The 23,000-nt window shown below is 32.0% G+C and overlaps 1 protein-coding gene across 1 annotated transcript; it reads left to right on the top strand.

Annotated features, from left to right (window-relative positions):
* Positions 1-320: 320 nt before the first annotated feature.
* Positions 321-5,270, top strand: LOC127708121 (uncharacterized). Its single transcript, XM_052212966.1, has 2 exons — positions 321-1,384; positions 3,644-5,270. The coding sequence occupies exons 1-2, from the start codon at positions 995-997 to the stop codon at positions 4,640-4,642; spliced, it is 1,389 nt and encodes a 462-aa protein (XP_052068926.1). The 5' UTR covers positions 321-994; the 3' UTR covers positions 4,643-5,270.
* Positions 5,271-23,000: the final 17,730 nt, after the last annotated feature.

Below are 23,000 nucleotides of genomic sequence, written 5' to 3'. Positions count from 1 at the left end.
GAAATTACGACATAGCGATGTCGTTATAACGACATGTTATGTCGAAATTACGACATAGCGATGTCGTTATAACGACATGTTATGTCGAAATTACGACATGCTATGTCGTAATTACGACATATTTTTTTTTTTTGAATTGCCCTTATCGGCTTCCGTATAAAACACATAAGCAATGGAATTTGCGTCTATGAATTTATAAATGTTAACTGTTATACTTGAGATAGAAAAACAAAATAATTTATAAATTGTAATATTTTGTTTGCTTTTGTAACGTCAACCATTGTATTAATTTGCGTATGAGCTGAATTAAATGTTTTATATATATTTCATTTCGTTTGAAAATGGGTTTTCCCGTTTGGTATTTGTATTAATTATATATAGATGGGAACTAGTGTAACTAGTTCTGAAACTAGTTCTGCAAGAGTATGTACTATTTATAAAGTTTGATGGTACGTGCACAAGGCACGAGAAAAGTTTTGGCGGTTTCTACGGGTGGGGTTTTATGGTACTATATAAAGTTTGGCATTTAAATGTATTAGTATCGAAGGTGCTCGCAGTTACGTCGAATCGTCACGAAGTAAGTCACATTAGTATACGTTTATGATGTCCGATACTGGTTCCGACCATGATGATTTGAGACAGTCCAAAAGTAAGGAGAGTACATCCAATACCGAGTTGTCTACTGATGGTGCTGTATCGTTGTTTTCAACAGTTTTAACAAACGCTCTAGAACAGCAGAAAGTTAATTTAATCAAACATTTTGAAAACCAATTTGTACAACCAGTGAAGTCAACCGGTGTTTCGACTCCAGATTTCGTTTTCAAGAGAGAGGGACATCGCATCCAGTACTTATTCAATACAGAAAGGTCCGACACGATTTCAAGAATAGAGAAACTGATTAAGTCCAAATCGTACGTACAGGCGTTGGAGGTGTTAGCAGAGGAAAAAGAAACGCTGCGGAAGAGGAACAAAATTCTGAAAATCGGCGACAAACATGGATGGGACACCGTTAATGAATACCTTGATAGTCCTTTGGCTGACGATAAGGACGATGCAGCTAATTTGCGTTCCGCTATTGCCAGTGCTTCTAGAAAAAGGAAAAGTTCAAAACCGTATGATCGGCCCAGCAATAAACCTACAGAAAGTGGAAATAAATTCAACGCAAAGAATTTTTTTCGTGGGATTAGTCAAAGCAGTGGATTCGGAGAAAGTACAGGGCAGTCACAGAACAGATCCGGGAAATGCTTTTATTGCAATCAACAAGGACATTTCGCCAGATTCTGTCCATTCAAGGCAAGTCCGTCAGCAACAGTCAGCACGGCCCCAAAGGAACAAGAAAAGTCACAGTAAAGAACAGACGTTAGATGAAAATACAACGAATGGAGTTGAGTATAATTTTGACTTTATTAACAATTATGAAATTAAGTCTGGAGATCAAATTATTAACGTTAAAGGGAATTTAAAAAATAATGTGTTATTTTGGAAATCTGTTTTACAGGCAAATGATTTTATCTTAAATACGATAGAATTTGGCTATCGAATTCCATTTTATACTGAACCATGTTGTATTCATTTACCTAATAACAAATCAGCTCTTAAGCATGCTACGTTTGTTGAAAAGTCAATAGATGAACTTCTTACTACTAATTGTATCAATGAAGTAGAGTGTCCACCTTTTGTAGTAAATCCGTTAACTGTTTCAGTACAAAGTTCAGGTAAAGAAAGACTTGTACTAGATTTGAGACATGTAAACAAATACGTTGAAAAACAAAAGGTTAAATTTGAAGGTGTTAATGAAGCATTATCTTTTGCACATAATTCAAAATACATGTATAAATTTGATTTAAGGCATGGTTATCATCACATAGATGTGCATTGTGATCATCAAAAATTATTAGGTTTTTCATGGAAATTTGGCAATAAAATCAGATTTTTTACTTTCACAGTTTTGTCTTTCGGTTTATCATCAGCAGGTCACATTTTTACTAAAACGATCAGAGTTTTAGTAAAATATTGGAGAGCTATGAGTATTCCTATTGTGGTTTATTTAGATGACGGGTGGGGAACTGCAGAAAATTCAGAAATTTGTGAAAATATGGCTTTACAGGTTAAAAGTGACTTAGAAAAATCTGGTTTTGTTATAAATAATAATAAGAGCGTATGGACACCAGTTCAAATTATGGAATGGCTAGGTTTTAATTGGAATTTAGAAGAAGGAACTTTAGAAATACCTGTGAAAAAATTCGAGAATTTAAAAAACATTATATCTGCTTTATTTGAACGTAATATACATATCACTTGTAGAAATTTAGCTAAAGTGTGTGGAAAAATAATTTCTATGTTACCAGCATTAGGCAGTATTTGTCAAATTATGACAAGGCATTTACATATGACTATCTCTTGTAGAGCTTATTGGGATTCTTTTGTATATTTGAATGACAATGTTATTCAAGAACTTAGATTTTGGTATTTTTACTGTGACAAAGTTAGTTTTAGGCATATTTCATATTTTCATAGAATGCCTGAGAGAATTATTTTTTCTGATGCCAGCGAATATGCAGGTGCTGGTTATATTGTAGGTTCAAATAATGTATCTCATTTTATGTGGGATAAATCAGACAGAACTAAGAGTTCAACTTGGAGGGAATTAAAAGCAGCAAGCAATATTTTACAGTCTTTACATAATCAATTGAGTGGAAAACTTGTCAAAATTTACACCGATAATCAGAATGTAACTAAGATAATTAGAAAAGGTAGTATGAAGGCAGAGCTTCAGGACATAGCTTTAGATGTTTTTAATATATGCTTAGATAATAATATTGTATTAGAAATTGAATGGATCCCAAGAGATAAAAATATTCAAGCTGACGAATTGAGTAAAATTTTCGATTTTGATGATTGGGGTGTTTCAGATATTATTTTCAAATATTTTGATCGGTTATGGGGTCCATTCAATTGTGATCTATTTGCCGACAGTAGAAATAAGAAAGTATCTAGGTTTTTCTCAAAGTTTTTTACACCTGGTACCTCCGGTGTTGATGCGTTTGCATATGACTGGTCAGCATTTAATAACTGGATAGTTCCTCCTATTGTTTTGATTAATAGGGTTATTAATTATATGCATATATGTAAAGCAAAAGGTGCATTAGTAGTACCTAAGTGGAAATCAGCTGTGTATTGGCCTAAGATTGTGAATCGTTTAACATATCAATATAAAGGCTATATAAAAGATTTCCGTGAGTATAGAAATCCGAAATCATTTTTTATACAAGGATCGGACGAAAACAGTATTTTTGCTAAGCAACCATTTAACAGTAATGTGTTAGTGTTGTTAGTTGATTTTACTACTTAGTAATTTAGATAATTATCTATTTAGATACACTTATATGTGTGTATGTCACACAGTGTGAAATGTTTACTTGTGAACAATATAGTTGTCCTGTGGCATAATATACAGTATTATGATGGACTATGTATGAACTTTTATGAGCTATGTTGCACAGTGTAACATAAAGAATCACACAGTGTGGTTAGAAGTTGATGTATATAGATATGAGATGTATATATTTATAGAAGTTTAATGTTTATCTAATTAAGATACATGTATGTATGAAGATTTTAATTGGGTTTTTTCTATTTACAGACTCAATGGAAACAGTTCGAGAAATTAGCCAATGATTCTAGATTTGCCAAAATTGTCAGTGCATTACCATCAATTGTGGAAGCGTCTAGTTCAAAATCTACTGTTAAAAAATATAAATTTTATTTTGGAAAATTTCGTCTTTGGTGTTCCGATTGTCAACTTGAATTTTCTCCGGCTACTGCAACTACAGTATGTTTATATATCGGTTCACTGATACAGCAAGGTGTTAGCGTGTCCGTTTTAGAATCTAACTTTTATTCCATTAAATGGTATCATGACATTAACTTTAAATACAATCCTTGCTCTGATAAGTTGTTATCTAATATTTTAGAAGGCGGTCGTAGAATTTTGAGTATACCCATCAACAAAAAAGAGCCTATTACTACAGACATTTTAAAGTTAATTTTTTCTAGATATGGCTCTGAACATGATTTGTCTAAGTTAAGAGTGTGTTTACTATGTCTTCTTGGATTTTCCGGTTTCTTGCGCTACAGTGAGTTAGCAAATATAAAAAGAAATAACATTGTTTTCTACGATACTCATGTTGAGATTGCTATCAATAAGAGTAAAACAGACATTTATAGAAGAGGAAACAAGGTTATAATCGCTAGGACCGGCAATGAAATGTGTCCTGTTAAGTGGTTAAAGATTTATTTGAAATTAGCTGGTTTAGAATCTGATTCAGACTATTTTATTTTTCGTTCTTTGTCATTTTTGAAATCACAAGGTGTATACAAGCTAAGCAAAAACAATACATCCTTATCGTACACTAGAGCTCGTGAGATATTACTTAAGGCATTGGAAGATATTGGTTTGGATAAATCTAAGTTCGGGTTACATAGTCTAAGAAGTGGAGGTGCTACCTCAGCAGCTAATAACGGGGTTTCTGATAGATTATTGAAGGCGCACGGTAGATGGTCATCAGATCAGTCAAAAGATGGTTATATTAAGGACAATTTACATCGTCAGTTGGTAGTATCTTTGAATCTTGGCATCTAATTCTGAACTGTTTCATTTCCTTTGTTTCGATGTTACTGCGAGCAACTAATCCTATTTCTGTGTTTGTTTTGTTTAAAGCCTATTGAATTTAGAGTAGAAATACTTTAAATTCGGACGAGCAGGGCGAGGGAGAATTTAAATATATTTCATTTCGTTTGAAAATGGGTTTTCCCGTTTGGTATTTGTATTAATTATATATAGATGGGAACTAGTGTAACTAGTTCTGAAACTAGTTCTGCAAGAGTATGTACTATTTATAAAGTTTGATGGTACGTGCACAAGGCACGAGAAAAGTTTTGGCGGTTTCTACGGGTGGGGTTTTATGGTACTATATAAAGTTTGGCATTTAAATGTATTAGTATCGAAGGTGCTCGCAGTTACGTCGAATCGTCACGAAGTAAGTCACATTAGTATATATACAGTGGCTGCTATGTTTATTACATGTATTTATATATGTTGGTTGTATAAAAGAAACCTGTATTATAAAGTTTAATAAAATAATGTATCGCAAGAGAAGATAATATGTTACTGCGAGCAACTAATCCTATTTCTGTGTTTGTTTTGTTTAAAGCCTATTGAATTTAGAGTAGAAATACTTTAAATTCGGACGAGCAGGGCGAGGGAGAATTTAAAGGTTGAGATTTCATTGATGTTTATTCCATAGAAACTATTATTAATACATAAAGTAAAGACATGACTTTTTTGTAAAAAACATTTTTTTGTCCATAAAGTTTATTGTAGTGAAGAACATTGAAAGAATTTAGGATTACAACTGATTCGGAAAGAAAAGCTATGTAATATAAAATCACTCACATTTTCTGACAGAACTTGTTGCACATTTGTGTTATTCTCAGCAATGTTTACGATGAAAGACGATTTTGTGAATTGAGGTAAATTATCGTTTCTGTCTATGATTTCCAGATGAACTGTACAATAAGCTGTTTTGGCTGGTGCTCTCTCTTCACTGGCAACAAGCTAAAGCAAAAAGTGTTTATCACCAGTAAAACATTGTTGAGTCTTACATGTACATTCTTACAATGGATCAAATTATTAAAAAATGTGCAAACATTTTAAATATTACAATTTAATGCATTTGACTCGTTTAGATATGACAATTGTTTTCCACTAGTTCTAATGATTTCTAAAGTTTAACGTTTGCTTTTGTCAGTTTTTATGGACTTGCTCTTTTTGAATTTACATTGATATTTTTATTATACTTTTTTAATGTATTGTTATTGTTAGTATTTATCTGTGCAGTTAAAATGGTACCGTTGGATGTCATTACAACCACTTGGTCGATACCTCTGTTTGTAGACAGTTAATCCCCGTTGGTATCATTAGCTGAGTAGCTTAGTACTGCAATACTAGCATGAAAATAAGTATATTCTGTTAATGTTATTTTATGTTATAAAACTCAGGAAACCTTTCGAAAATATCAAATGTACTTCCCCATACATACAATGTAGCTCTGATTCCATGTCCGGTTTCTTCTATACTTTAGGTCCTTTTAGGGTTGAATTAGCGCGACGGCGTTAGATTGGAATTTTCAAATATTTCCCCCTTAGAATCACTGAAGAGACAGTTATTGCCGAAATACAAATTTGATGCACAGTATATTTTGCACAATGTCATCATGTCTTTTGTTTTTCTACTGACAGATATTCAACTTTTTTGACAGGACTGAACTTTTAAATTACAAATTCTGTATACATGTAAACATATAACGTTATTTGGTCACAGGCGGAAAGTTGTCTCATTGGCATTCATACCTCATCTTCTTAGTTTTATATCAGATGGACAAGATGTTTTCAATGTCATTAATTATAAAATAACTACCGTATATGATATTTCTTTTACTTTCTCAAAATCAAATGAGAAATCGTCTTGTAGATACAGCATTATATTTCCACTGCCTTGTACCATATCCGGTACTGGGTTTATTCCCTGTACTATAGTTCCATTATCATATTGGAGTTCTAAACGAAGAAGACTGTGTGTATCCTAACGTCAGAATATCAAAAGTTAAAAACATATGACATAGAGAAATTCAAGCTTATCTGGCTTTTGTCATGTAAAAATGTAAAAGTAGAAAATTTCGCTACCAAAAATAGAAAAAAATTTCTATAAAAATACAAGCAACGGATAAGCTAAAAAAATGCAAAAATCGTATTTCATTTCATAGGATCAAATAAAATATACGCAGAATTAATTTTACATCTTGTATAATGCGTTTTTCGCCGGTCCAGAGACTCAACGTTACACCGACTTATTTTTAAACCAATACACCATATGTACAACATATCAAAGCGTTTTATAACTCCTTTTTTTTCAAGGCATGTTACAATAATGGAATATCTTCTTTTTAAAATGTAATGTCAAAAATTAAAAGCAAGTTGTACCTGATCTACATCCGTTACATTAATTCTGTCACCTTCTATAGTCAAAGGTACTTGTACCAAGTTTTCAAACACAGTTGCATTGTATACGGACAGCGCAAACTTTGGTAAGTTATCATCTATATCTGTGATAGTAATTACTACTGGTGTTGTTGAATTGGTTGGTCCAGGATCGGTCTCAATTGAATTTACTTTTTCTAATGCCTGTTAAAATATAATTACTAAAAATTCGAAAATTCTTTATTATTTATTTTCCGTTTATATATTTTGATATTATAAGAATCTATGGTTTCAACTCATACAGGCAAAGTTGACCTTAGATAAATTTTGCTATTTTTTAAGTTCTTTTTGGTCATATAGCTCGTAAACTATTTAGGGTATTATACATTCTTGGCTTTAAAATACTCGGCTTTGAGCGTTCCAGATGAAGGTAAATCCAGAAAAGTGCTTCGGATGCAAGGAATTTATAACGTATTGTTTTCATTTTTACTAATGTATAGAAGAGAGACGAAATATACCAAAGGGACATTCAAACTCATAAGTCAAAAATAAAACTGACAAAGCCATGTCTAAAAAAGAAGAAGACCAACAGACAAACAACAGTACACAAAACACAACATAGAAAACTAAAGATTGAGCAACACGAACTCCATCAAAAACTGGGGGTGATCCTGATCCCGATCCTGATCCACATCTGGCACCCGTTATGTTGCTCATAATAGTACAAACCTGGTAACAAGTCTAATTCGGTAGGTCAATTTCAGGGAAAGGGGAACGGAATCGTAGTTACGACAATTAGAAAATATCCACTATAATATGTGAAACGGATATTCCATAACAGGCAACCAACTCGTGATTGCTGATCAATGAGGAGAAAAAAACAGATTCTATAGCGGTCAACCAACTCGTGTAGCTGATCAATCGAGAGAAAAAATAACATAGCTTATTTATGGGTATACTATACATACAAAGGTCTGAATTATATGTACAAAACAATCATTTTGAGGATTAAAACTTATGTTCAGATAACCTATTACTGTAATTTTAAAACTTGTAGCAAGAGATTAATTATTGACATGACTGAATGAACATATTTGCATTGTAAATGTATTAATGACATCATTGAAATGGAACTTCTATGATTCTAAATTTGTCCGAACGTAACGCGTATTGGTACATTTCACAAAGTCAATACCGATACCTTTGAAAACGATGATGACCTTGCTAATTATTCATTGATTTTACTCATTGATTCCGATCTCATAGTTCAGTTTCATGAGACTATTATATATTGGCATCTTAACATTGAAATCGTATTTGTATATATTCATGGGCTGTAACCAGTCAGAAATTAATGATCCTGTCAAATGAATTAAGTCTTCAATAAAAGGTGATAGAGACTTCATGAGCTTATGGATCCCAAATTTCAAAACTATTTATTTTAGCTTTCACTAGTAACGGGTTTTACTACTGAAACGGTCATTTTAAACTGAACAACTCTTAAATGCCTGAATTAACTGCAAGGAAAAATGTCAAGATCTTTTTCAGTTGTTCAGTACATGTTCAGTACACTAACTATCGCGATCGATTAATACCAGTCAGTACTGGTTTAGGTAATTAGGAAAAAACGCGTAGCGTTAAATCCAGTACTGTTAAGTACATTTTAGTACACGTCAGTTCATCGATAAAATAGTTGATTGGTAATTTTCAGTAGCATCCAGTACCAGGTGATTTTATCAATTTTTGACATAAAATTGTTTGTGCAGATTCATAAGGTTTGTCTCCTTTTATTCGAGCTTGTTTGTAATACCCCGATTTCTCAATTATATTCATGTCCTTCCGTGAAAATTTGTTTGCTTTGTTCAATTGTCCAAAATAAAATATATGTGAGGGTTAAATGAGCATAAATTACAACTAAAATGAAATATGTTTTCGGAATTGCGTACAAATTTACCTAGCTTTAACGGCTTTCGGTAATATTCTACAACTTTTAACCTTTAAAAAATGTAAACTCAATTGATTAAATCGGACTTGACAATTAGACTTTGTTATTGTAAAAATCAATTTTAACTGTAACTATGACATGTAGTTTTATGAGATTAAAATTCATTGAATATCATTCAATTTGCAATGTATATTTGTTCATGTTTTAATATCAAATATACTCTATTGCAATCATAAAAATATAGCAAATTTTCAAATGGAAAGAAATATTGATGATCGAAAATAACTTTTACATAAAAACTGTAATGTATTTTTTACTTCTTTTTGGTAAATTGTATTTATAAAGATTATGTTCCGTAATGACAGGAATTTTTATTCGATGTCGTAAAAATACTAGACACAAGCTTTTATTAATACTTCGTTAGTTAGCAAGTAAACAAAAAATCGAAATTTATAACAGTTAAAGAATATTGTTTATACAGCATAAAACATAAAAGGCTCCTTAAGTCTCCATTCGTTGCTGTATAATGAGTCGCTAAAAACGACGATTTTCAAATAAAATGTCAAAAAATAGTTGTCAAATCCGTGAGTTAATACGTAAATACGTAAACCTTAGCAACAAATACCATGTATTGTGTATTTTAGATATTCAAGATAATTGAAATAAAAATGATCACCCCCCCCCCCCCCCCCCCCCGAAAAAAAAAACAAAACAAAACAAAACATGTAAGATAGCTTTTTGTTTTTTAAATTGCATGTTTAATTTGGATATTGGTTGGCTTCGTTCTTTACTTGTTTTCTCGTGTTTTTCTTTTTTTTTTAATGACAAATGAAAAAAAGAGTCTAATATTTATAATTTTGTATAAAATAAAATTTTGACCAAAATAAAAGCCCAAAATTTGGTAAATTACTTTAATAAACGAGTATTCAATTATAATGTCCATGCCGTACAAAAAAGCACCCGGAAAATAGCAGTTTGATAAAGCGATAAATTCGTATATGCCCGGCAAATAATGACAAATACCAAATTCAATTATTATGTATACATGTAGGTATATTATATAATCATCACAACTGTATATTATTGCTTATGTGTATAATATCATCCAACAAATTTCCATTGTCCAGGTGACTGCGACCGATCGATAATATAATATTTTCAGTGAAAATTAACAGTAAAAATGAATCGAATTTTTGAGGGTTTTATTTGTCAGTTATATTGATCAAGAAAATGAGCAATGTCTAAGTATGTAAAGTATTTATTCCACGATTATACTTAATCTAAAATACTGCTCGTTACCCCGACATTCAATAATTTTAACAACCCGACAAGTATGAAATTCAATGTACATTTGTAAGAATATATTGGGTATAAGTGAAAAGACAGCAACCCCACGAAAACAATATGCAGAAGACATCACAAGACCTACATACAGTCAATAGACAGTAGACAGGTTTACCCATATAGTGTATAACAGTTGAGAATTAATCTAACGGAAACAATGACATATCTGTCATCAACGCCCATTTTATTTTTATAAAAAAAAATTCTGAACATGTATGTAATATTTGCCACTGGACGTTAAGCAATTATCAATCGATCATTTTCATGAAATGACATTTTGTTTTGAAGCTCAAAGTAATTATATATTTATATATACACCGTAACACGTGAAGCTGTGATACTGTGATTTTTTTTTTGTGAAGATGTTTTCAAAATATTAGAATTATTTAGAATCTGTAACTCAAGTTAAACATGTTCACTCAGCAAGGTCTGTGTATAATATGAATTCATTTAGGAAATAAGTGTTTAAAAAGAGTAAATTTGGTGTGGGATAATTTCAATTTGGCAAAAAACTATGATCATCAACGTGTCGTCTATAGAGAATGCAGTCATGCAGCCATTGCCGTGAAAGTACATGCAAATCTTCCATAGGTATACATACAATTTATCATGATTTAATTTTATATAATCTTCATGGGAAGCCTATGTCTGAAACTTATGTGCAGTTCTTGTAGTTTGTATTTTTAATGGTAACACGATAACATGTTTTAAAACTGACTATTTTTACCCCCTTTTTAACATTGTATCATAATCCTTAAAAGTTGATTCGAGAAGAGAGTTGAAAAAGTTTGATAATTTGTAGAAATAAAATGTGCAAACATGTACAGCTTGTGCATGCATTATTTTTTAGATTAAAAGTTAGAACTTAATGTACACAGGTAACTTTCAACCGACTGTAACTTTTAATCACAGATTATTATGAATAGGAAAACAACACACGTTGGACAAATTATTAGAAGATTGAAATAGCCCAATACGTTAAATCTATTTAATAGAATGAACGAAGATTATCTAAATAATTGTATTTACCATCAGCGTCAGGGTACAAACACCTCGAAACTTGTGTATCACACCGGCGTCTCTATCTATTCGCTCTTTAACTGTCACAGCACCATTTGAATTTATTTCAAAGAAATGGTTGCACTTCCCTACAGAAATTTCATCATCATTTCAATAAAAGAAAATAGATACATAAAATATATGGATTCTGTAGGTGTAAAGCATGAGTATTTAGAGCATTGTCAAACAAAAGCGGCATAGTATATATTAAGCCAATTTCTTATTATTTGGTCAACAAGTCTGCTTAAGAATTGTAAACCCCTGAAGATATGATACGTCATTAATTGATGTTTAAGTATTGAAAATAATTTTTAACATAGAGTCTAGCAAATTTTACCAGTTTTTGTGGGGTACTTGTTGCTCAGTCTTTGGTTTTCTATGTAGTTTTGTGTATTGTTGTTTGTCTGTTTGTCTTTTTCGTTTTTATCCATGGCGTTGTCGGTTTATTTTTGACTTATGAGTTTGAATGTCCTTTTGGTATCCTTCGCCTCTCTCTTTATAACTCTCTGGTCTTTTTTTTCTAAACCCGATGGTTATCATGTTTTCAAACATTTCTAGTTTTGGAAATCCTTGCATTGATGTTTTTGAAAACAATAAAGTAATTTGCCTTTTACGAATAAAATACCGTTTTTGTTACATATTAAAGCTGTTACTATGACATTGGTCGAAGTATGTGGAAAAAGATAGAAACTAATTGTGTAGCTCATCAGACGTATGTACACCTGCAAACAGAAGATTCTTACGATTTGTCTAATTCTTTAAAAAATACACCGTTTATCCATACTGTAAGGCACGGATCCATATACTCATCAAAATATACGAGTCTCGTCTTTACAATCTGCTTTTTAATGCTAGTTAAGTAAATATATAGTTATATTCAAGCAAGTGAAAACAAGTAAATTTAATATATATATATTATGTATACATTGGACAGTAAATCAATTATGAGAATTTTTTTTTTCTCTTCTTCTTAATGATATTGCCTTTGTATTCAGCAGTAAGATGGAATGATGGATGGATATTGACTACCTTTTTCTACAAATGGCAAGCATACCTTCTGTAAAATTATATTCTATGGCATGTGGAACACCGGTATCACCATCATCGGCTCTAATAGGGTATGGAAAGTTAACCTTCAAAATACCAAACAAATTCTATGATTTATTTCAAAATATTTAGGCTTTACTTGATGTGGTATAAATTTTCCTGAATTTGATTTTAATCAATATCTGTGGGTTTATTAATGTGTAGTGTTTTCATTTCAAAAAGTGTTTTATTGATTGACAATAGTGTTTCCATAGATTATGACTCATAAAGAGTGAAGTATGATATTTATATACAAAACTAAAAGTATTGTCACAGGACAAGAAGTTTATCCCTTTTCCTTGATTTTTCTAGTGTTTTTATGTGCTGTTTGTTATTTATTCTATTCAACATGGCTTTTGTTTATTTGGAGTATCATTGAATAGAAAACGCCTAATTATTGTGGTTGTCTCTTGCTTTGTTAAAAAAGGCAAAATCATTCAGTAGATGGGGTTATCTAGTATCACTGAGGAGATTACAACCATAATTCTAGTAATAGGATTACTTTATCAACATTTTGTTCAAGAATTCAGTCCTTGAATTGAGGGAAGGTTAACGGATATTTCGTCAAATATATCGCTATTGAAAGAGGCTTTTCAAGCATTTTTTTGTGTTCTACTCTGGTCTTATTATCGTTCATTTGCCAGTAGTGTTATTCCAAGTAATGATATCGGGGATACTATATATTAGCTTCATAACAATCGAAAATGAATTCCGTTGATGTTTCTCGATATGGAATATATTATTACCATTTATCTAAAAAGCATGCAAAACCTTTAAACAGACTTATTAAGAAGGGATATAGTTACGATACTGTTGTCAGGTCTTTAAAGATTGCATATTTTGGCTTTAATATTGATTCACTTATAGGGTCTTCGCATCGGAATTAAACATATTTATTCTAAAACCAGTTGTTGGTATGAGACGGGTTATGTTCTTCTCATATATTTTATGATGGTATAATACTAAACCCCTAACAGGAGGGATTGTGCCTGGTATTCATATGATGAAGACATAATCTTTCAATCATTTTAATTGAGGTCTGGAGCTGGCATGTCAGTAGCTGCTAGTAGTCTGATGTTATTTATGTATTATTGTCATTTTGTTTATTTTCTTTTGTTTCCTATTCTGACATCGGACTCGGACTTCTCTTAAACTGAGTTTTACTGTGCGTACTGTTGTGCGTTTGTTTTTTCTACATTGGCTAGAGGTATAGGGGGAGGGTTGAGATCTCAAAAAAACATGTTTAACCCCGCCGCATTTTTGCGCCTGTCCCAAGTCAGGAGCCTCTGGCCTTTTTTAGTCTTGTATCATTTTTAATTTTAGTTTCTTGTGTATAATTTGGAGTTTAGTATGACGTCCATTATCACTGAACTAGTATACATATTTGTTTAGGGGCCAGCTGAAGGACGCCTTCGGGTGCGGGAGTTTCTCGCTGCATTGAAGACCCATTGGTGGCCTTCGGCTGTTGTCTGCTCTATGGTCGGGTTGTTGTCTCTTTGACACATTCCCCATTTCCATTCTCAATTTTATAAGGTATGTTACAACGATGACAAACACAAGTCGTAAAAAATCATTTACGACATGTTATCATTAAGGTACTTACGGAAGTACCCACGGGACTTTCCTCTGGAATTTTAGCATTATACGGTTGACCGGTAAAGTATGGTGGTTTATTCTGAATATCTTGTATCTTAATAATCAATGTTGCATTTCCCTTTAATCCACCACCATCCTTAAATATAACATTTACATATGATATAATATAAATATTTATGAGCGTAAAACTATTTTCATAATGATATGGTAGTTAATTTGTAATTGCCTAAGTATTGTGCATTTAGTATAAAGTTAGGTATGTTCGACTGATGAACGAATGAGAAAATCAATCTATTTATGTACGTTTGAGTTCATCAACAATCTTCAAAAATCTTTTATTATTCGAATTTATGCTGTTTATTAAACGATGTATTATTTGTGTATTATTTGTGTATTTAACAAGTCAGTAGCTTTTCAGACAATTCAGTATGATGTGTACAAGTAAATAATCTCACCATAGACGACAGATCTGAGCAAATTGTCTGAGCAGTACAGTACAGAACTATCCACAGTGGATGTCTGAAAATTGACTTAAAGTATGAAAAGACTAAAAACGTTCTTGAACAGTCCTATTAGAGTCGTTCAGATCAAAATGACCGTTCGAGACTAAAATTCGTTCAATAGCGCAGCTTTCCAGGACGCGAAATTGGTTGTGACTACTGCAGTATGCTTGAAAGGAACTTTTGTTTAGACAAAATCATACGAGATTACAACAACTTACTAAACTAGTTTGGATAATCTGTTGGTCTTCACTACAGTTTCACGTATTGTGAATTTGATTCAATAACTAAAAATATTCTTCTGACCATTTACCGTTTTTTCATATCAAGCATAAGATTTATTTTCCGCATAACTGTTTCAAAAGTAATCCCTTTGTCAATCACTGATACAAAGCCAAATAAGGTCATAGTCATCTTTCACCAAAATTTGGATTATCCTTTATATTGCATATTAATCTTTCCATTATCATTAAATGTACACAATACTTACTGTTCCAAATACCAGGTACTGATAAAAGCTCAGTTTTGAATAGTCCAATTTCTTTTTTACGGTTATGCTACCTGTATTTCTATCAATGTCAAACGCGCCGTCATATAAAGCAGACGACTGAAAAATAAAACACCAATGCAAGACGTCATTGATAGATAAGCAATCCAAGAGTTTTAATCTTAACATAGATTATATTTAAAGAGATTTTAAAGTGTGGCATAATTGCAAATTGTAGAACGTATCCTATTTATCAAATAAATGAATAACTATCGTTCATTTTCTGATTCTGCAGAAAGAAAACAATACGCATCCCCAGTTTTTGGTGGGGTTCGTGTTGCTCAGCCTTTAGTTTTCTATGTTGTGTTTTGTGTACTGTTGTTTGTCTGTTTGTCTGTTTCTTTTATCGCCATGGCGTTGTCAGTTTATTTCGACTTATGAGTTTGAATGTCCCTATTGTATCTATCGCCTCTCTTTTAAAACGGTTTTTGCCATTCGCTCTGACGTGGTCTTTATTTTTGGGGCATAATACATCATATACGCTCAAAATACAAAATTCCGAAGATATAAAATGACGATCCCTCAACAAGAATAGTTGAAAGCCTTTTCAACATCTTATGTAAACATAAAACAAAACTGTGTAGGCAAATACTGTTCATTTTAAAACTTACTTTAAAAACTGTCATTATTGAATATAAGATGGTTAAATAAACATAATTCTATTAACTTGTAAAATTACCCCTTATTGCTAGAAAATTTGTCCTTAATATTTGCATTAATAAATATATAAACTAAATTGAAAAAATTATATACAACAGCAAACGACAACTCCAGAATTACAGGCTCCTGATTAAGGTCAGGCACATAAAAATGTGGCAGAGTTAAACATGTTTGCAGGCGCCAAACCCTCTTCTTAACCTGGGACATTGATGTAACAGTACAACATAAGAAACAAACCATAAAAATCGGTTGAAAAGCGCTGTTCGGTGTGAGCCAAGGCTCCGTGTTGAAGGCCGTACTTTGACATATAATTATTAACTTTTTACACATTGTGACTTGGATGGAGAGTTGTCTCATTGACACTCATACCACATCTTCATATTTCTATTAACTTATCAGATCGACACAAAGAACAAACAAAAAAATCTCACAAAAAGGCACAATAAAATTGAGAATGGAAATGAGGAATATGTCAAAGAGACAACAACCCGACCAAAGAGCAGATAACAGCCGAAGGCCACTGATTGGTCTTTAACGCAGCGAGAAAAGCCCGCACCCGGAGGTGGTCCTCAGCTGGCCCCTAAATAAAATTGTGTACTGGTTCAGTGAAAATGGATGTCACACTAAACTCCAAAACATAAAGGAACTAAAATAAAAAAAACATACAAGACTAACAAAGGCCAGATGCTCCTGACTTGGGACAGGCGCAAAAATGCGGCAACAATGTACACAAACAATGTACGCAAACAATGTACACATTTGAGAGTACTCGCAGTTACTGATTGCTAAATCAAAGCCAATAAAAATATCATGTATTTAAGAATTAAAATATCAATCAATACACATCCACATCCAAGGTCCATTGATGTTGGATGTATAATGATCACGATGCTTACAATTAGGAGCGCCAGGCCTGTGTTTTATCGACATGGGATTCATAAGTGGCGCTCGAAGAAATATTTACCGCTGATGAGGTTTTAGAGAATTCAAACTAAAGCTTTGTATTCTTTTAAATGAGATCAAGCCATTATCATTTATGATCAATCCTTACAGCAACGAAAAAGAGAAAACTAAATTATATTTGGTATCTTTGGTGAGTTGTTACCTGTTTTCCTTCAGAGGTATGAGCATTACGATGTGATTACTTACTTGACCTTGTGCCTGAAATGAATTGTAAAGTTATTTGAATAAAGTGCTTGTAATAAAATTCAGAAAAAATGCGTAAATTCATTATGTAATATAAGAACGCTATTGCACTTGAAAGTATGAAAACTTATTGAGATAGTTATTCCATTGCACAATGAAAGATAGCATAAATATAATGCGATTTGATAAGATCCATACAACGTGGTGATTTTAACAAAAATACTATTTCTATAACCACTTCCTTGTCTCTGCTTTCATACAAAATTGAAAAAAAAAAATCAATTATCTAAACATAACATGTTTGTGTCCAGAAACATAACTAAACAGCGAATATGCTTTTTATAATGTCACGTACAACAAGAAAACTCCTGACATACAAAACCAAAGGTTCTATAATATGAAAAGCCATTGAAACCGTTAAAAATCAGTAAATGAAAGCAAAACATCCGCCACATTTGTTACGATTTACGATTGAGTAATTTCCTACTTATGAATAGGTATTATGCATCAAAATGTTCTTGCACATAGTATCAATAGAGACAACTATTATAAGCATAATTTATACTACGGAAGATTCATCGCTCTGTATATCAACTTGCATGTCTCTGCAATAAACCAATTCATCCACTTATGCATATATCGTATATGCATCTATTCTGAGTAGAATAATATGAAACCTTATAAAATGCTGTTAAATAGTGCTTGTATCAATAAAAGTACTTACCTCAAGTGAGTATGTTACTACTCCACCAAGACCGTTGTCAGGATCTGTAGCTACAACTTTCAATACCTCTGTAGACAAGCTTGCGTTCTACAAAGTGCAATGTTTTATTATATACTTTTATTGCTGTTACAGAAAAGATCGAGCTTAAAATGTTTTACAAGTATGGATAATTACAATCGCATAAATATTTAGTAGTATATCTCTTATGCCTATACTTCTCACGGCAGTCATTCGAAAAATCGAGAAAAATTGTCTTAAAAGAATAAGTGATGGTGGGGGTGGGGTTGGCAGGTGGGGGTCGGCGGTGGTTGGTCAAGAATTGCGATAGTAGGGTCGCGTAAAATCTAGTATCGTATCATGAAGATAATCTAATTGAGAAGACGCGTGCAATGTAAGTATATAATCTAATGTATTGACTTATAAGGGCAAATATAGAAAAAAATAAAAAATCAGTCAAAAGTTTTCAACATATGATCAGTATATAAAAAAAAATAAAAGATTAAAAGTTAGCCGTTTTAGTACAAAAGGTAGTTTGCTCATCATCATTTCAATAACATAATAAATGTAAACAAAACATGAATTTCTACACTATTCGATCGCAATATTTTACCACCGTTACTTATTCTTTCGCGGTATTTTTTTATATATTGAATGACAGCCACGCTACTGTAACAGGTGAAACAAAGTTTATTGATGAGCGTCATCTCACGTGTGTGCAATAAATGCGATGAACAAGATGTTCTGCTGTCTCGGAGGCTAAAAAGAATAGTCTTACACATGCATGTTTAACTTGTAAACTGGAATGGAAAAAAAGGTTTAAAAAATTAGCTATAAACATGATAAAACAAGGGTTAATTCATCGTTTTCTACATAAAGAGATGCCTGTACCAAGTCAGGAATATGACAGTTGTTTTCCAATCAATTGATGTATTTAAGCTTTTGATTTTGCCATTTAATAAGGGACTTTTCGTTTTGAATTTTCCTTGGAGTTCGATATTTTTGTTATTTTACTTTTTGAATAAATCAGTGTATGCATCAAAGAAGGCATTTAAGACCTAGAATAATAAAAACTCTTTTCCTAAAGACGAATTTTAGAATTCTTTATAACATTTGACTTGTTATTTTAAGTTCAGGATTTCCTTATTACAAATATGATTTGTTAGCCCATGTCATTTGAAAAGATAGTAAAATTCATTTTAACAAATGAAATATTGAATATCGAATTTCTAGAAATTAAATTCGTAGTAACGAATTTCTTAAATCTTAATTTATTTGCAATCCTTATTCACAATAACGAATTTGAAGTAATTACAAATTCTTGGAAGGAAAAAGTTAATTCAATAGTATTAAATATTAGAATACGTTATGTATTCGAAAATTGTAAGCGTTATCCATAAAACAAATGAATTGGAATAAACTGTTTTAATCAAATAGTTTTAACAGAATTTCATATACATGATTTACAACCCGTAATGCATGAAAAAATGAATTTATATATTCAACATATGCATAAAATGACGAGGGAAAACTTCTCTCATTGTAAGGTTATTTGCATTGTCAGTTTCTCTCGACGTATGAGTTTTGAATGCCTTCTTGGTATCCTCCACCTTTTTTTTTTACATCAATTCCTTGAAATAAAATATAAGTATGTAAAAGGACAACGTTTTGTCTCATTTTTATCCTTTTGAGGTATTACCTTATCCATATGGCAGACAATTAAAAAATAAGATAAGATAGAATACAGTCAAATATATCATACCTCGAACTCAGTAATCTGGAAGAGTTTTGATGAAAATGAAGGCTCTTCATCGTTTACATCTAGAATATAGATTTGCAGTGTTTCTATGGTCTGAAATAAATCATATCACAAATAAGACAGCAATATGTATTTATTTTATTTTATTATACTTCATGTCATAATGCCAGATTTTGATTGTTTAATACGAGGGAGACAATTTACTCTATTCTATGGTAAATACTCTATTACCCTTCACGGAGAGGTTTGATCAAGTGTGCGCTTTATTAAATACGACTCTATCCTATGGCAAATACTCTATTACCCTTCACGGAGACGCTTGATCAAGTGTGCCATTTATTAAATACGGATGGTTGTTATGTACAAGACGTCATAGTTTATTACTTTGAATTTGAAATTTAATCGACAGTAATAACAGACCATTCAGTATAATAAATTAAATAACACATATCTGAGAGGGTGAAAGAGCAGATTGTTACCCCCCGAAAAGACATTGTCAACCTTGGCTTTGCCTCAGTTGACAATGTTTTCTCGGGGTGACAATCTGCTCTATCACCCTCTCAGCTATGTGTTATTTATATAGTATTACTTTTTAAATTAGTTTTTGTTCTAAAGATTCACGCACTTTCGATGAGTTAAAATGTATCTGACATTATCAAAGGCATTCTTCGTTGATAGTAAAAACCTAAAATCCTAAAAATGAGCAGAAGATTGAGATAACTTGGTGTCTATGGTTAGTTTATCTGCTTGAAACAGTTGCCAGCCAATAAAATCCGTATTTAAAGTTTTTTGAGCCTTTTGTTTGTTGTATTCCATTGTAGCTGCCGATGCATAAATAGATATTTGCTTTCCAAATTTTTGGCTTTTAAAGGTTACTGTTACACTACTATTACTTTCTTATTCGATTTTGGTAATTTGACGTTATTGAGTAATTGTAATTGAGAACCAAATCATATCCACTTTTGTTTCATTTAACTCGAATTTAAGTTCATTAAACTTTAAATTTTTTTTATTTGACGTTAGTGATTTTTCGCAACAATAGGTGAAAATTGACACGAAAATGAAATTAGGAAAAATATATTTAGAATATGAATAATTAATATTTTTTAACAAAATTCTGATTTTAAAGCAGAGTTTAAAATATAAGAAGCATACCTTTAAGTCTGACGTATCCTCAGCCAATAAATGTAAATACCATGTAGGTTCTGTCTAAAATAAAGGTGAAAAACAAATTCAGCAAAGCATAATTTTAGATTAAAGAAACATTTCTATGCGTTTTACGTATCCAGTTAATTTTTTTTTGTTATTGGTTGCTTCATGTTTTGTGTTTCCTTCTTACTTGAATTTAAATGTTATTTTAAAAATAAGGGGATGAGGTATGGTTGTCAATGAGACAACTATCCACCAAAATTCAAATAAAGTGGGTGGAAGCAATTATAGGCAACCGTACGACCTTCAACAATGAGGAAAACTCATACCGTATAGTCGGCTATAAAAGTCCCCGACATGAAAATATGAAACAATTCAATTGAGAAAACTAACGGCCTAATTTATAACAAAACAATTAACGAAAAACAAATATGACAGATATGAACCAACGACAACCACTGAACTACAGGCTCCTGACTTGAGAAAGGCACATAAAGAATGTGGCGGGGTTAAACATGTTTGTGAGCGCTCAACCCTCCTCTAACCTGGGACAGTGGTGTAACAGCCGAACATAAGAACAAACTATAAAAATCAGTTGAAAAAGGCTTTACTCTTTAGATCGATACAAAGCAGAAAAAACATCAAACATAAACACAGACTGGACGTGGCAGGTGATTTATCCATCCCTCATCCCTAACAACAAAAAGGACACTAAGTACACATCTGAAAGTACTCGCAGTTACTGACAGCTATTGTTTGTTTAAATAAAAGTGAGTTTATCAAGGGGAAATGCAGAAGACATTAACATGTAATATACCTTCTAGTGTATTGTTTCATGCATGGTTCTTCATAGTTGAGGAAAGTACATGTTGTACATATGTAAATAGGAACCATTGTGCACTGTTTGGATTGTGTAGATAACTTGTATAACTGAACCCAATAAATTATTTATATGGTCAAACCTACATGTTGATATGCAATATCGAATTTTGAAATGTTAACCATCATCAGTCATACCGTTTACAGATTGATTTTCCACACAATTGTCTGTCCTGTCACTATTCTATGATTTTCGTATCAAGATATGTACAATTAAAAGTTTTGTATTGTATGTGAAGACTTACAGTTTCAAACCACAAGATTCTGGACACTTACTTTTCTTTTGTTAATCATAGTGATAGTTTACCTCTCTGTCCATACATGCTTTCTGTTTAATTTGTACTGTTGTAGTGTACGGATCTGAGTTGGTGCTGCTTGTTTGTATAATGTTAATTTTATCACGTGTAGCATCGTCATTAGCAGATATTGTTATAACTCCATTTGAACCCTGGGCTGTTATAGTGGCCAGAGTTCTATCTGAAAAGTATTGCACATTCATGTATTAAACCAAGTATCTTACAAGTGGTGACTTTAATTCAAATTGTATCGACAGCTTTTTAAAATCAAGCAAATATAAAAATCAAAGTTGCAGAGTTGAACAATTTAATTCAATGTATTTTAGAGTATAAACTTGAATTACAATTTGTCTTTTTCGTTCGACATATTTATCAAATAGTGCGCGTGATAAGATTTTAGCATTATTGACTATTTGTACGAACTTTGATTATTCTAAGATGAAAAGTATGTACTAGTATAATCTGGAAAAACGTGTGTTCGGTTTAATAAAAGAAGGGTTCATTTTTGGGTTGACATGAATTATCCTTGAAGTTGTCATAATTATGAATTGACTGTTTTGGAACTGTGAATTTATCAAAGTACTGAGGATTTTCTACCCCAGGAATTATAGATAAACTTAGCTGTATTTGGCAAAACCTTTTGGAATTTTGGGTCTTCAATGCTCTTCATCTTTGTAATGTATTTGGCTTTTAGTTGATTGATGCGAGCGTCAAAATGTAGGTCTGGCGTACAAAGTTTTAATCCTGGTATCTATGAGTTTGTTTAATGTATAAAACACTTACTTGAACAGCCTTCATTAAATTGCAAAAGAGAAGGAAACGTGTCAAACCGTGGTGGATATTGCTGCGACAATCCTACAAAACATTAATCTCGTCAGAGTTAACTATCTATTCTGTAAGTCAGTTTAAGAACAATTTTAATAATCATATTCCCAGGAAAAAATCTAGATAGTGAAACTATTAAATTTCATCATTTGTATAATCTTAGACAGAAAAAAGATAAAAGTCTAAAAGAATCTTTACGTCTTGTATCCTTCGAAATAAACACCGATTTACTTTTTTTTTATATTTGAAGCAAGAGTAAAATAATGTTAGTTTTAGTGCCTTAATTTTTGCGCAGTGAAATGCCGTAACAGTATTCTTAAACTGTACAAGATAGTGTCTGCCTGTACTGCTTATAAAATCTACTCTAAAGTACAGACACACATTTTACATTATAGCATGGCATGATTTGATATCAACGGTTTAGCGCATTTCGCTTACTTTCAGTGACTA

The sequence above is a fragment of the Mytilus californianus genome, unplaced genomic scaffold (assembly GCF_021869535.1).
Source record: "Mytilus californianus isolate M0D057914Y unplaced genomic scaffold, xbMytCali1.0.p SCAF_7, whole genome shotgun sequence".
Classification (NCBI taxonomy): Eukaryota; Metazoa; Mollusca; class Bivalvia; order Mytilida; family Mytilidae; genus Mytilus; species Mytilus californianus.
This window is presented reverse-complemented; position numbering and strand designations above follow the sequence as displayed.